At 42.3% G+C, this 15,948-nt stretch overlaps 1 protein-coding gene across 1 annotated transcript in view; it reads left to right on the top strand.

The window, feature by feature from the left end:
• vapb (VAMP (vesicle-associated membrane protein)-associated protein B and C) overlaps positions 1-15,948 on the top strand; it is a 124,632-nt gene that overhangs the window by 45,714 nt on the left and 62,970 nt on the right. The window contains exon 2 of the mRNA XM_048608216.1: positions 10,678-10,830. Within this exon, the coding sequence (XP_048464173.1) occupies positions 10,678-10,830 (153 nt within the window). The remainder of the gene's footprint in view (positions 1-10,677; positions 10,831-15,948) is intronic.

Genomic DNA, 15,948 nt, shown 5'->3' with positions numbered 1-15,948 from the left:
AATAGTCCCACCTCCCCCAGAACCAGTCCCAGTGTCCCAAAAATCTGAACCCCTCCCTCCTGCACCATATCTCAAGCCACTCATTTATCCTGCCTATTCTTTCATTTCTACTCTGACTAGCATGTGGCATTGGTAGCAATCCTGAGATTACTACCTCTGAGGTCCTACTTTTTAACTTGGCTCCTAACTCCCTAAATTCTGCTTGTAGGACCTCATCCCGTTTTTTACTTATATCATTGGTGCTTATATGCATCACGACAGCTGGCTGTTCACCCTCCCCCTTCAGAATGTCCTGCAGTCGATCAGAGACACCCCTGACCTGTGCACCTGGGAGGCAACATACCATTCAGGAGTCTCGTTTTCGACCACAGAACCACCTGTCTACTCCCCTTACAATCGAATCCCTTATGACTATAGCCCTTCCACTCTTTTTCCCACCCTTCTGTACAACAGAGCCAGCCACGGTGCCATGAACCTGGCTACTGCTGCCTTCCCCTGGTGAGCCATCTCCCCCTGTTTTGGAGGGAGATGACTGCAGGGGACGCCTGCACTGTCTCCCTGCTTTTTTTCTGCCTTTTGGTCACCCATTCCCTTTCTCCCTCAGCGATCCTAATCTGTGGTGTGACCCATTTGCTGAATGTGCTATCCACGACTTCCTCAACATCGCGGATGCTCCAAAGTGAGTCCATCCGCAGCTCCAGAGCCATCGTGCGGTCTGACAAGAGCTGCAGCTGGACACACTTCCTGCACGTGTAGGAGTCAAGGACATCAGCTGCGTCCCTGAGCTCCCACGTTGAGCAAGAGGAGCATAACACGGGTCCGGGATCTCCTGCCATTTTTACTTTTAAGCTTAACTTAGTCCTACTATAATATCAAATACGAGATAAATGAAATGAAAAAAATTTGTACCAAATCACTCTACTTACCAGCACACGATAAAAAAAAGAAAAAGAAAAACACTTACCTTATCAACACAGCAGAGTCCTTGTTTTTGGTCAGAGGAGGAGGGTGGGTGGGAGACACTACACGTGTAGTGTCTCGAGTTTAGCCACTGCCCAAATATATCAGTTCACTCCCTTCCAAGAGCGCAATTCGACCACTCCCACTCAGCTCCGCTGCAGAAATGAAGAACTTACCTCCTGGCAGCCCCCTGGTCCTCGCTGTCACTGCTCCCACTGCTGCTGCTGCAAAAAATGGAGGCCACTGATTGCATGAGGTAAGTTTTTAACTGGGAAACTTACCTTCCCGGCAGCCCCGGTCCTCTCCCCCGCTGCTGCTGCAAAAAAATGGAAAATGATGCAAGGAAATGATGTTGAACTTGTACAAGCCACTTGGTAGACCTTGACTGGTGACGAGATGAATTTAGGATATCTGGTCGACATGGACATTGGAGAAAGTGTAGAAGTGATTCACAAGAATTGTTCCAGGAATGAGAGAACTCAGCTATGAGGATAGATTGAAGAAGTTGGGAGTGTTCACCTTGGAAGGTTAGGAAGAGATCTGATTGAAGTTTTCAAAATCATGAGCAGACTGGACAGAGTAGACAGAGTGAAGCTGGTTCTGTTTGTAAAACATTGACGAACAAGAGGGCATAGATTTAAAGTGATGTGCAAATGAAGCAAGGGCAATGTGAGCGAACTTTTTCATGCAGCAAATAGTTAGGTTATGGAATGTAGTGCCTGGAGATCTGGTGGAAGCAGGTTCAATTGAGCCAATCAAGAGAGCATTCATTTTTGTTTTGGATCGTAATGGTATGTGGGGATATGGAGAAAATGCGCAAGATCAGCGCAAGATGGGCAGAATGGCTGCCTCGTACGTTGTAAAAATTCTGAGATTCTTTGATTTATAGATGTTTATAAATGTTCATATAAATTTACAAAAATAAGAAAGGCTATGCTTATATAATGTATTTTTCTGGCAATCACAATGCTGTCAAAGTGAACTCTTGCATGGATTAATTCCTATTGAGACTGCAAACCAAAAATGTTAGAAGAGCACAACAGCTTGTTCACGTATATGAAGAGAAATGATGGGTTTCTGTTTCAAATATAACCTCTCATCAGAGCTCAAATGTCAAGAATAAGCCAACTCCACCGTATGTTTAAAATGAAGAAAGTGAGAGGATGCTAGTAGTGGAGCAAATGGGAATGAATGATTTGTGTGGGATCTTAGTAGAAAATCAGGAAGCTGAGAGGTGATAATAAAAGATTGTATCTATTAATGTTCATTTGTTGAAGTTTTTTCCCCCTTCCCGTGCAACCATATTTCACTTTGATGAAAGGGTTTACAAACCCTACTGTTTTCAGTTATGATGAAGTATAAGACCATTAGTGTTTATCTTTTGTTTCTTTCAACAGATACTGACTGTTTCCAGAATCTTCAACTGTTGTTTTTAGATTTCCAGTAATTTTTGTGTTGGCATATATGTTAATATTTTAAGCTACACCTGTTCTTTCCTTAAACTGTTCAAAAGGGCAGTAAAAAAGCTTTTCACTGTATTTTACTGTTTTTCTCACTGTAAAATACAGGTGACAATAAAATCATTCATTCATTCATGTTTGAGGGATAATTACACCTTATCACATTTCTTTTTAATGCATCAGAAAATCTGAAACCTGATAGCTGCTGAGAACGCAGTGCTAACGGGAGTTGTAGGACCATCAATATTTTGAGACTTGTGAATGCCCAACCCATTTTCTGTAGGTCCTGTGGCTAAGAGGAGGACACCATCTCTTCACTCTAGGTTGGATAGCAATCAAGGTCACTATGCAATACCTGCATTCAAACCACTGTGACACCTAGCTTCCCTGTACTTGATTTCCAGTGTTCTTTAGTTCTGCGCAGGGTGGCTGGGATCGTTCTCGGAATAGGATATATAACACATGGGGACAGGAAAGTGCAAATCTGTTAAGTGACCATCTTCATCAAAGATATAAACTGTATCTCATTGTTCTCCTTTGCGCATCATCAATATACTGTACTCTTCATAAGTTTAGTCTCAGTGCAATGGGAGACAGTGGCACTGCTTCCTGCCTGATTTAAGTGTATAATATTTCTTCTGGGCCAGGAGGTCCAGGTTCAAGTCCCTCATGCTTTGTAGGTGTGTCATAACACGTCAGAACAGATTGATTGATTGAAAATAACTATTATTTGTTTTGAATATTCTCTCTAAAGCAATTTTCAAAGCAAAAGAATTTGGAAATAATATCCTGTAATTGAACCAGATACTTGCAGTCATTGTAATGAAGTGATTGGGCACACTTCTTCTGAGCCACATCCAGAAGCAGTGCTGCTTGTGACGTTTCTTCTGTGACTTGGTCTTTTGACATCATGTGGACTCATGCTTATGGTTCGATAAATATGGAGGACACGAATAAAAATGAGAAAAGCAAGCATTGGCAAAGAGTGAAACTGTGAAGGAGCGTAATGAAAGCAAAATGAACAACCAGGAGGGAAATGCTTTCTTGCTTCATTCTGCAAAGAAACATGGTTCTATATGGAATACCATGAGCTCGACATGCCTGAAAGTGACCCAACACAAGGCATTGAATCTGCCCTACCCTTTGGCCGACACTACAGTAAAAGTTAGCCCAATGCGTTAAGTATAAATTGCCATATTACTTTATATTTTTCTAATGCACCTGCTCAAGAGATGTTATCTCACACCTCAAAGTGGAATTTGAACGCAGGCATCTTGGTCCAGAGCTAGGGACCCTACTACTGCACCAGAGGAGCTCTGCCTGGTACAAATCACCATATACAATGCAAATAAATGCACTTCATATATCTTTAAGTAATAAATATTTACCACCATTCAGTAATCAAGGAAGAACCAAGAATCAAATCTCACTTGCCTTTTCTGCTTTTCCTTCGCTTACTTTGCCAACAAATAGAGGTTGAAGTCCAGATTGAGATGGCCAATGTGTCTTTTTATTTACTGATCAACAATGCAGTTAGCCACAAGTGGATTTCCAATATGCTGTATGCTTTGGGGAGGCAAAAGCCTCTTGGTATTATCGCTGGACTGTTAATCCAGAGACCTGGGTAAAGTTCCGGGCACCGTAGTTTGAATCCTGCCACTGCAGATGGTGGGATTTGAATTCAATAAATATCTGGAATTAAAGAGTCTAAGGATGGTAATGAATCCATTGTTGATTGTTGGAAAAACCCATCTGTTCACTAATGTCCTTTAGGGAAGGAAACTGCCAACCTTAGTGGGTCTGGCCTATTTGCGACCCCAGACCCACAACAGTGTTGCTGACTGTTAACTCCCCTCTGGACAATTAGGGATGGGCAATAAATGCTGGCCTAGCCAGCAACACCCTCAACCTGTGAATGAATAAAAAAAATGTAGTTAATGAACTGGACAGCATCACCATTGGAGATCAATGTGAAATGCTTCCTCCGTTGATGCAAATATGTGTAACTCAGTATCACATACAAGATAACTGTGTGACTGCTAGGATTTCTATTGGTGTGGGGGAATTGTTATTGTATCCAATTAATGGTACAAAAACAGCCAGCAGCTCCGTTATTTTCTGACCTTCCAAAGCTGGGTTGTGTCTGGAAAAAGCAAGTTGAGCTGAACAGCACTAAGATGACAAGGTCCTGAAAAATCAACAGAAGTGCTGTAAGATGGTTAGGCAGAATCCATTGAGAGAAAAAGAGAGAACTTTTCAGGCTAATGATCTTTCATCAGAAGTGAAGTGACGAACAGTTGAGAATAGCCTGCCACAGGGATTGGTGCCATTTAGAAGCTGAATTAATAGTGCTAGCACGTTCCATCAGTCCAGTGGCAGAATTGCTTATAGTAGTCAAATCTCGTCATTTTTTTTTTTGCATTAACAAAATATTTCTGCTGAGCTATATTTGATTAAAATAATTATAACGTAAATGTCATGAGAAGCATTACTGCTTCTCAGTATTTATTTTAAAGGCTGTCTTTGTGTAAAATTATTTACAGCCATCACCAAATTATTCTCTGAAGTATACATTTGAGCAGAATCTCCATTTGTATTGCTGTTGGCATTTTTTGGAGTTCACATGTCTGTTTGCTCACTTGGTATAATGTGTTAGCACTCACAATTTTTTTTAAAATACCTCCGCAGTTTTAAAGAAATCGAAGCCCTTTTGTATAATTAATTTCTCACAGGACAATGGCTGTGTCCATTAATACCACAGGATAATGCCTAGGTGGCTGCAGTTCTGCTTTCAGTGCTCCAATATGCCTAAAGTCGTCTTCATTTTGAATGGGTTCAAAATGAACCAGGAGATGAAGGAGACGAGCATGAGGCTGACATACTAACATGTCCTGATCAATGTACAGAGCTTCCAAGGGGATATTGCAGGCCTTTAAGCTGCTGCCAGAAGTGTATAGGGTTTTGCTAGCCACTGTAGTTGGTGTTGAGTTGCATTTGTGCAGTTTAATGGGCTACTGAATCTCAGCAACTATGGCAAATTGCCCAGTTGTTTTCATGGATTGTACCCAGTAATCCAGTTTCTAAAGTAACAACACTAGCATGTATACATGGTGCCTTGTTCAGTATGCACGTTTATCTAGTTCAGAATCTATGCTCAAATAACGAGTGCAGCCAGTTTATGTCCTCTTCTGTACTTCTCAAGGTCTTGTTCAACATGCATACCAACAAAGATGCAGTGTATTGGTATTTCCGTATATCATTAATCACTGCCTAGAATCTTCAGCAGGAGAGACTTATGGATTGGTGATAAAGATTTTCACTCTGAATGTGGCAAGAGTCCGTAGACTTCTGTCTATGACAGATTCAGAAAACTGCTGCAATTCAAGGTAGTCATTGTGGTATTGTGGGGTTGGTAGGCAGGACTTAGAAACAACAGTTCTGTGAAGATGTTGATTGTGCAGCTGGTGCACTGTAAGCCTTAGGTCTACGGCTCTGACCACTTTCAGTGCTAATGTTTGAAAAGGTTTGGCCATTTCAACAGCAGTCCAGAGCTGTTTCTCAAAGTTGTGTCTGCCTGCCTGCCTTTCCTTTCCCTCTGCATTGTGAGCTTGCTTGTTTGTGTGTGTGGGCGTGCCTCCCTGCAGGGATATGTGTGTTTGTGGGTGCATTTATGGGATGTGTGTGTAGGGGGTGTGGGTGTATGTGGACTTGTCTCCCTCTGGGGATGGATGTGGATGCACCTCCGTGTGGGAGGGCAATTTTTTGGCATACTTTCTTGCCTCTGTGTGCACTTGTGCAAGTTTGGCATTGGATAATTTTCTTGCCGGTTCTATCTTTTTTCATAACCATTTTAAAAATTAATAGAATTATGATCTCAGTCCCCAGAGTGCTCCACCACTGATTCCTCAGTCACTTGCCCTGCCTTATTTCCCAAGAGAAGGTCAAGTATTGCTCCTTCTCTAGTAGGTAACATCCACATATTGAATAAAAAAGTTTTCTTGTGCATGTTTAACAAATTCCTCCTCCTCCAAGTCCTTAACACTAGGATGGTCCCAGTCTGTGTTTGGAAAGTTAAAAATCCCCAACATGTTGCAATCCTGTTTTCTTACAGATATCTGAGATCTCCTTACATTTTTGCATCTCAATTTCCTGCTGACAATTGGGGGGCTGGGGGGTGGGGGGGCTTATAATACAATCCCAACAAGGTAATTATTCCTTTTATTATTACACAGTTCCACCCAAATAACAACTGTATGTACTCCCCGGAGTATTCTCTCTAAGTACAGCTGTAATGTCACCCGAATCAAAAATGCCACTCCCCCGCCTCTCTTGCCTCTCTTTCTATCTTTCAGAGAGCATTTATACCCGGAACATTAAGCTGTCAGTCCTGTTCGTCCCTGAGCCACATTTCTGTAATAGCTATGAAATCCCAGTCCCATGTTTCTGGCCATGCCCTGAGTTCATCTGCCTGGGGGCAGCACGGTGGCTCAGTGGTTGGCACTGCTGCCTCACAGCACCAGTGACCCAGGTACGATTCCACCTTCGGGCAACTGTCTGTGTGGAGTTTGCATGTTCTCCCTGTGTCCACATGAGTTTCCTCCAGGTGCTCCGATTTCCTCCCACAAAGATGTGCAGGTTAGGTTGATTGGCCATGCTGGATTGCCCATAGTATTCAGGGATGTGTGGCTAGGTGGGTTATAGAGGGATAGGTCAGGGTGGGATTTTCTGAGGGTCAGTGTGGACTCGTTGAGCCGAAGGGGCTGTTTGCACACTGTAAGGATTCTATAAACTTCTTACTTGTCAGGCCTTTTGCATTGAAGTAAATACAGTTTAATTTATCAATCTTATCTCGTACTCTGCCATGCCCTTGTGTCCCTTGAATGTTTAATTTGCTTCCCTTATCTACTGTACTAGCTTCAGCCTTTTCTCTTTTCTCACTATCACTTCGGTTCCTACCATCCCCCCCTTACTACTTTAAAGCCACCAAAGCAGCACTAGAAAATCTCTCCACAAGGATATTGGTCCCTTTCCAATTCCGGAGGAACTTGTCCCCCTCATACAGGTCACTTTTACCCCTGAAGAGATCTCAGTGGTCCAAAAATGAGAATCCTTATCCCCTGCACCAACTCTTCAGCCACGCATTCATCTACTGTATCCTCCTATTGCTACTCAATAGCAATTGGCACCAGGAGTAATCCAGATATTACTACCCTCAATGGCCTACTTTTTGACCTCCTGCCTACCTTCCAATATTCTGTCTGCAGAACCTCATCCTTTTCCCTACCTAAGTTGGAGATACAGCAAGTAAACAGAAAAGCTAATAGAATGTTGTGCTCTATTGCAAGGAGAATTGAGTTAGATGGTTGACTGCTAGGAATGGTAAAAGAGGTAGCCCGTGGCTATCCCCATCTCAAACAGGTATACCATTTTGGATACTGTTGGGGGTGATGGCCTCTCGGAGGGTGCGGTATATCACTGACAGTTTCTGGTTCCGTGACTGGCTGTACTTAATGAGGGCTATGTCAGGTTCCAAGTGATCGATTGTAATAGGGGCCTGTCTAGTCTGGGGCACAGACAGATGTTTCTGTGGTCGTCAGCAAGACATCACAGTGGTGTGTTGCCTCCCTGGTGCCAGGGTCAAGGATGTCTTGGACAGGGTGCAGAATATTCTGAAGGGGGAGAATGATCAGCAGCAAGTCTGCTGAGATATTTATATTATGGACAGCCATGTGTGAGGTGCTGTAGACTGGAGAGTGGCTAATGTGGTGCCATTATTTTAAAAAGCTGTAAGGAAAAGCCAAGGAACTATAGACCAGTGGGCCTGACGTCGGTGATGGGTAAGTTGTTGGAGGGGATTCTGAGGGACAGGATTTACATGCATTTGGAATGGCAAGGACTGATTAGGGATAGTCAACATGGCTTTGCGTGTGGGAAATAACGTCTCACTGACTCGATTGAATTTTTTGAAGAGGTGCCAAAGAGGATTGATGAGGACAGAGTGTCTGTATGGACTTCAAAACGTTCTGCGTGGTAGACTGGTTAGCGAGGTTAAATCACGTGATCCAAGAGGAGCTAGCCAATTGGATAGAAAAATGGCTAGAAGGTAGGAGTCAGAGGGTGGTGGTAGAGAGTTGCTTTTTGGACTGGACGCCTGTGACCAGTGGTGTGCCACAAGGATCAGTGCTGGGCCCATTGCCTTCTGTTATTTATATAAATGATTTGGATGTGAATATAGGAGGCATGATTAGTTACAGATGAAACCAAACTAAATGGTATAGTGGACAGTGAACTAGATTATCTGAGTATAATGGGCCGTTGATCACATGGGCCAGTGGGCCGAGGAGTGGCAGTTGGACTTTAGGTTAGATAAATGAGAGGTATTGAGTTTTGGTAAGGCAAACCAGGACAGGACTCAAACACTTAATGGTAGGCCCTGGGGACTGTTGCTGAACAAGGAGACTTAGGGAAGCAGGAGGAGTCGCTGGTAGACAGGTTGGTGCAGAAAGTGTTTGGTACGCTTGCCTTCATCAGTCAGAACATTGATTGTAGGAGTTGGGACGTCATGTTGCGGCTGTACAGGACATTGGTGAAGAACTTAGAATACTGCATACAATTCTGTTCATCCTTCTATAGGAGGAGGTTTTTAAACCTGAGAGGGTGCAGAAAAGATTAACAAGGAAGTTACTGGGACTTGGCAGGTTAAAGCTATAGGGAGCTGAGTAGGCTGGAGCTTTTCTCCCCCTGGGGTGTTGGAGGCTGATGGATGACCTTCAAGGTTTATAAAATCTTGAGAGGCATGGATAGCACAAATAGCCAAGGTCTTTTTCCTAGGGTGGGAGAGTCCTAAAATAGAGGGCATAGGTTTAAGGTGAGAGGGGAAAGATTTAAAACCTGAGGGGTAACTTTTTCATGCTGAGGGTGGTGCATGTATATGGCATGGGCTGCCAGTGGTAGTGGTGGAGGCAGATACAATTACAGCATTTAAAAGGCATCTGGATGGGTGTGTGATTAGGAAGGGTTTAGAAGGATATGGGCCAAATGCTGGCAAATGGGACTAGGTTAGATTGGGATCTCTGGTCTGCATGAAAGAATTGGATCAAAGGGTCTGTTTCTATGCTATATGACTCTTTGACACGAGGGTAGCAAGCCAAACCAAATCAGCCTCACTATTAGTGGATTTGCAACACAGTAAAATTAAAACGTTTTATATCCGTCCAAACTGCCCAATTGTTTAATTACCTTTAAAATGGGAGATAGCTTGGTTTTCATTCTTTGCTATTCTGATTTGTGGTTTCCCGCCAGGGAATCGGTTGGGGTTTTGTCACATGTCACTTGGCTGAGACCCCTCTCAAAGCCCATGGGGGTATAATAAATGTCTTTGTACATCACTTATATTGACACAGCGAGGAATAGCATGAGTTTACTCTTACATGATGTGCATTGCTGACTTGACCTTGTGTTCATTTTGCTCATTCTTCCAGTAGCTTTGGCCGCCTTGTGTTGTTGGGTATTTTGTTTACCCTTAAACCTCTGTATTGTGTGTAGCGTAATGAGATTTTTCCAAGCATTTATCAACCAAATGTTCCTTCTGGCACTTCACATTACAAACTTCATTTACTTCAGTGAGGTATGCACTTGGCAAAAATATGCATCACTCAGAAAAGTAGGATTTTTAATTATTCATCAGGGAAAGACAACATCATGACGAACCTGTTAATAGCAACTGACCAGTTTCAATGGTGAGAAATGGATGTTGATATTGAAGCTGAAAGCCAGATGAACAAGCACTGGCTGCTTGGTCAAACCCAGGCGATGTTTATAGTATTATATGCTTGTCCTCGCTGTATCCTGTCTTACCTGACCTAATTTAAATGAGAGATTGGATTTAGGAGTGCAGTGGAAAGGCAGGGAGGGCTGTAGACTGTGCATCCTGGCCGGTTCCTTCCTTGTTTCCTTTGTCACCCACCTCCCCCTTTCTTTAGTTTGTAGGTGTTAGTCTCGCAAAACAATCCTTAAAACAATAAAAAAGCCAGTTATAGATCAGATGTTTCAATTATTCATTAATTAACCTTGGTCCGATTATACCTAGATCTGTCAATTTAAAAGAGAGACTATAAAAGGACAGACAGTCAGAGGTATGCATTATGGAGCCCAGATAACTTTTGAACAATGCCATATGTCATCTTCTGGAAAAGTAAATACATTGACTGCTACCAAAAATAAATCTTTTAAACTGTTTTTCTGGTTTCGGTTACAGGTCCTTTCACAGATGTTGTCACTACAAACCTGAAACTAAGTAATCCCTCAGATAAAAACATATGTTTTAAAGTGAAGACTACAGCCCCGCGGAGGTATTGTGTAAGGCCTAACAGTGGAGTTATTGATGCAGGCACTTCAATCAATGTCTCAGGTATGATGTGTTGTCGGTACACCAGGACTTTGTGCCTAGTTAAACCTTTGTATGAACATACTGCTACTAGAGGTGATGGGACCAGAAGCTGCATCATCTTGTTAAGACATCGTGTAATGTGTTCTGCAATGTTCACATTGCATTTTCAGCTTTCGAGGTATCTAAAGATGTAAAATTTCATTCCATTTATTAGATCTGCTACTCTATTTCATAACTTCTTACAGGTTTAAGTTAGTAGAATTGAAGCTGCAGTCTTTAATTCTACTTTAGTGAGCAGGAATGTAATTTTGGCCATATTATCTGTTCATTACAGTAATTGATCTTCTCAGTTTGAATTGCATTGTGTGTAGTAGACATAACTGTGAAAATATGTGAAATGTTGATATGTTTTGCATTCTAATAGTTTAATACTGTTCTTTGAGATCTTATCTTTGAATAGTAACACCCCTGGTGTAGGGTAGATCCCTGTTCAAAAACTGAGACACCATCAAGGACTGTCTTCTATTATTGATACAATAGGGTCCACTGCTGGCATGTTCCTTCAACTGGTGACATTCTAGGCAAGCTTTTTCAAAATTGAAACAGTACTACAGGGCATCTTGACCAAAGCATCAGTGTGAGCTTTGCAAAGGAATTTTTTTTTATTCATGTTCAGCAACAAGAATATAAACCAAAAGAACTGTGGATGTTGTAAATCAGGAACAAAAACAGAAGGTGCTGGAAAAGCTCAGCAGGTCTGTAGCATCTGTGAAGAAAAAAATTAAAGTTAACGTTTCAGGTCCAGTGACCCTTAGAGGGCCTTGGTGAGACTACAGTTGAACTATTGTGTGCAGTTTTGTTCTCCCGACCTAAGAGAGGGTATACTTGCCATAGGAGGAGTCCAACAAAGGTTTACTAGGCTGTTCCTTAGGATGGCAGCACTGTTGTATAAGGAGAGATTGGTTTGACTGGGCCTGTAGAGTTGAGAGAAATGAGAGGTGATTTAATTGAAGCTTACAAAATTCTAACAGAGCTAGACTGCCAAATACAGGGAGGATGTTTCCATTGATTATGAATCCTTGGCCAGTGGTCATACTGTCAGTACGTAGGATAGGCCATTGAGAGCTAAGATGAGACATTTCTCCACTCGGGGTGGTAAACTCATGGAATTCACTATCCAAGAATATATTCATGAAGAAGGTAAATGAACTTTTAGATATTAAATTAATGAAGAGATGTGTAGAAAAAGCAGGACTAAGGTGTTGAGATAGGAGATCATAGAGACATAGAGTTGTACACCATGGAAACAGACCCTTCGGTCCAACTCATCCATGCCGAAGAGGTTTCCTAAATTAATCTAGTCCCATTTGCAAGCATTTGGCCCATATCCGTCTAAACCCTTGCTATTCATATATCCATCCTGACGCCTTTTAAATGTTAGAATGTTAAATGTTATAAAAGTGTCTCCTCCACTTCCTCTGGCAGCTCATTCCATACACTCATGACCCTCAGTGTGAAAAAGTTGCCCCTCAAGTCCCTTATAAATATTTTCCCTCTCACCTTAAACCTATGCCCTCTAGTTTTGGATTCCCCTACCCTGGGGAAAAGACCTTGGCTATTCATCCTATCTATGCCCCTCATGATTTTATAAACCTCTAAGATCACCTGTCAGCCTCTGACGCTCCGGGGAAAAAAACGCCCCAGCCTATTCAGCCTCTGTGTATAGCTCAAATCCTCCAAACCTAGCAACATCCTTAAATCTTTTCTGAACCCTTTCAAGTTTCACAACATCTTTCCTGTAGCAGAGAGACCAGAATTGAAAGTAGTATTCCAAAAATGGCCTAACCAATGCCCTGTGCTACCACAAATTGACCTCCCAACTCCTGTACTCCATGCATTGACCAATGAAGGCAAGCGTACCAAATGCTTTCTTCACTATCCTGCCTACCTGCGATTCTACTTTCAAGGAACTATGAACCTGCATTCTGAGGTCACTTTGTTCAGAAACATTCCCTAGGAGCTTACCATTAAGTGAATAGGTCCTGCCCTGATTTGCTTTTCCAAAATACATCACCTCACATTTATCTAAATTAAACTCCATCTGCCACGGCTCGGCCCATTGGCGCATCTGATCAAGATTCCATTGTACTCTGAGGTAACCTTCTTCGCTGTCCATTGCACCACCAATTTTGGTGTCATCTGCAAACTTACTAACCATACCTGCTATGTTCACATCCAAGTCATTTATATAAATGACAAAAATTAGTGGACCCAGTATCAATCCATGTCGCGCAGTGCAGGTCACAGGTCTCCAGTTTGGACAGGAGCCCTCCACTACCACCCTCTGTCTCCTCTACCTTTGAGTCAGTTCTGTATCCAACTGCCTAGTTCTCCCTGTATTCCATGTGGTCTAACTTTGCTAACCAGTCTACCAATGCTGAACCTTGTCAAGCGCTTTACTGAAGTCCACATAGATCGTGTCCACCATTCTGCCTTTATCAATCCTCTTTGTTACTTCTTCAAAAAACGCAATCAATTTAGTGAGTCATGATTTCCCACGCACAAAGCTATGTTGGCTATTCCTAATCAGTCCTTGACTTTCCAAATACTCGAAAATCCTGTCCCTCAGGATTCCCTCCAACAACATGCCCAGCCATGATCATATTTAATGACAGAGCATGCTCAAAGGGCTGAATGGCCTACTACTGCTCCTTGTTTCTGTGTTAGGATATGTATTATTGAGGACCTGTTGGGCTGTATATATGTAAGTATATACATAGACATACATTACAGCAGAGCAGTCATTATTAGTGAGGGCTCCAGGCTGACTTTATAAATCAGTCTTTAATCTCCTCTTCTTTGTTAAAGCACTTGGTGCTTTGCTAATGGTGCCTACTGTCAAACCCTTTGCTGAGTAGGCCAGGTAATATGAGTTCACTGATTTGAAGGGAATACCAAGTTAGTAGTTTTAACATATTGGTTTGGATAATGGCAAGACCAGAAAGACTGCATTTTAGTGCCCAGTTTTGGTTGCCTTGAATATTTTGAGTCTCTGAGCTGCTTTAGAGATCATCAGGAGTAAGCCATGCAGTGTGCATCTAGGAGTCAAATATAAGCAAGCAGTAAGTTCTTTTCTTTGGGATCTTAGTGTTAGTTTTTCTTTCTTGTGCCAGTGCACGGACCACCTGATTAATTAAAGTCAATCGAATCATTTTCTGTTGTGGCATTTGCTCTACAGGCTGCTTGTGAAGTGCTGTACCTACAACAGGACCGTGCCCATAAATCTGTCTATTGTGTCAGAGCTGCAGCATAACATTTCAATTACAACTACATTTCTAGAAAATTCTCCTAGGATTCAAAGCTAAACTTTTCAGGTACTGGAAGAACTTTTTACACAAGTCATAGTGGAGGAAGCATGGAAAACACCAACACACCTTAAGGACATGTTTATCAATTTAGTTAAATTATATTTTGTGGTACTTATCAGTCTCCTGTATTAGTGCCCTGCTGCTACCCTTTCTCAGGCTCCTTTTTTAAATTCATTCATGGGATCTCAGCATCACTAGCTAGGCCAGCATTTATTGCCTTTTGAGAAGGTGGTAATTTGCCTCCTTGAACAATTGCAGTCCATTGGCAAGGGAAGGGGAAATGAGGCAAGTAGGGAATCCTACAGTGAAGTAATGGAGAGTGTTCCAGGATTTTCACCCAGTGATATGTTTCCAAGTCAGAATGCTGAGTGACTTGGAAGAGAACTTGAAGTTTGTGGTGTTTTCACCAATCTCCTACCGTTTTCCTTCTAGAAGTTTGGAAGGTACTTCCCCTTCACTTTTGTCACAGTCTGTTTTCTTCTCTTTCTCAATCATTTGGTGTTCTTGCCTTCTCTCCGATAAACTTTCTCAGGATCATTTTCTTTCTCTCCCTCTTCAGGTTCCTGACATGTTGCTCCCTATGGATTTCTATTGTTTGAAGTGTGTAGAACATTAAATTGAAAATCAAATTTCTGCTGATTTGGGAGCTAGCAGTTGGTTGAACTCAGTTCAGACAGATGCTCTAAGCTTTGTAACTATGTTCCATTCTGGAAATGAAGCTGATATATCTGCCTTTTTCTGTGAAAATTTAAATTTGCTCCTGATAGGAGTTCAGATTTTTTTCCTCAATAAACTCCTTCACACTCTTACTGTGGAGCCTATCTCCTCTCTATAACTCTGCCAGTAACATGATTCACCCTCTCTCTAAATCCCCCCATCATTGAAGTCTGCCCCATTTCTATATGCACTCCATTACAATTGTGACTGTAAGTCCTCAAAATAATCTGGTATTCCCCCCCAATAAACATCCCACTGCTGTGGAGTCTATCCCACTTCAGCAGTAGGCCTACCTCCATATTGCCAGTGCATCAGACAGACATGCACATGTGTCACCAAGATGTAATTCAAAATAAAATTCTCTGATTGATGTGCTGTTCTCCGTTAACACAAAAGTTTCATGCAGGTCAGTGGACAAGAAACCTCATCACTGTAGACAGAAGGCCAAACTACTTTTATCTTGCTACCTTTGTGAAGACCATCTCTTCGCTTGGTGCTTTCACAGACTGTAGGGGCATCTCATTCACTTATTAATTCAATGAATATGGGTATCATTGGTTAGGATGGCATTTATTATGGGAGAAATGTAGAATGTCTGCTGCATCTGTGGAGAGAAAACAGAGTTTACGTTTTGGGTTCAGTGACCCTTCTTCAGAACTCATTGTAGCTAGGAAAAGGTTGGTATATTTGCTAAGGATGGAATGGAGTTGGGGGGTGAGGAGTAAACAATAGGTGGAAATGGAGCCCATAGAGAGAGAGCAGCAGTTGGGCAAACAAAGCAATGGGTAAAGGTCAGTCTCAGGGAATCAAGATGTGGAATTGCTGATGTTGGGCTGGGATGGACAAAGTCAGAAGTCACACAACGCCAGGTTATAGTTCAGAGATAGTAGCAACTGCAGATGCTGGAGAATCTGAGATAACAAGGTGTAGAGCTGGATGAACACAGGCCAAGCAGCATCAGAGGAGCAGGAAAGCTGACGTTTCGGTTCTAGACCCTTTTTCAGAAAACCCTTCTGAAGAAGGGTCTAGACCCGAAACGTCAGCTTTCCTGCTC

The sequence above is a fragment of the Rhincodon typus genome, chromosome 19, assembly GCF_021869965.1.
Source record: "Rhincodon typus isolate 14 chromosome 19, sRhiTyp1.1, whole genome shotgun sequence".
NCBI lineage: Eukaryota > Metazoa > Chordata > Chondrichthyes > Orectolobiformes > Rhincodontidae > Rhincodon > Rhincodon typus.
This window is presented reverse-complemented; position numbering and strand designations above follow the sequence as displayed.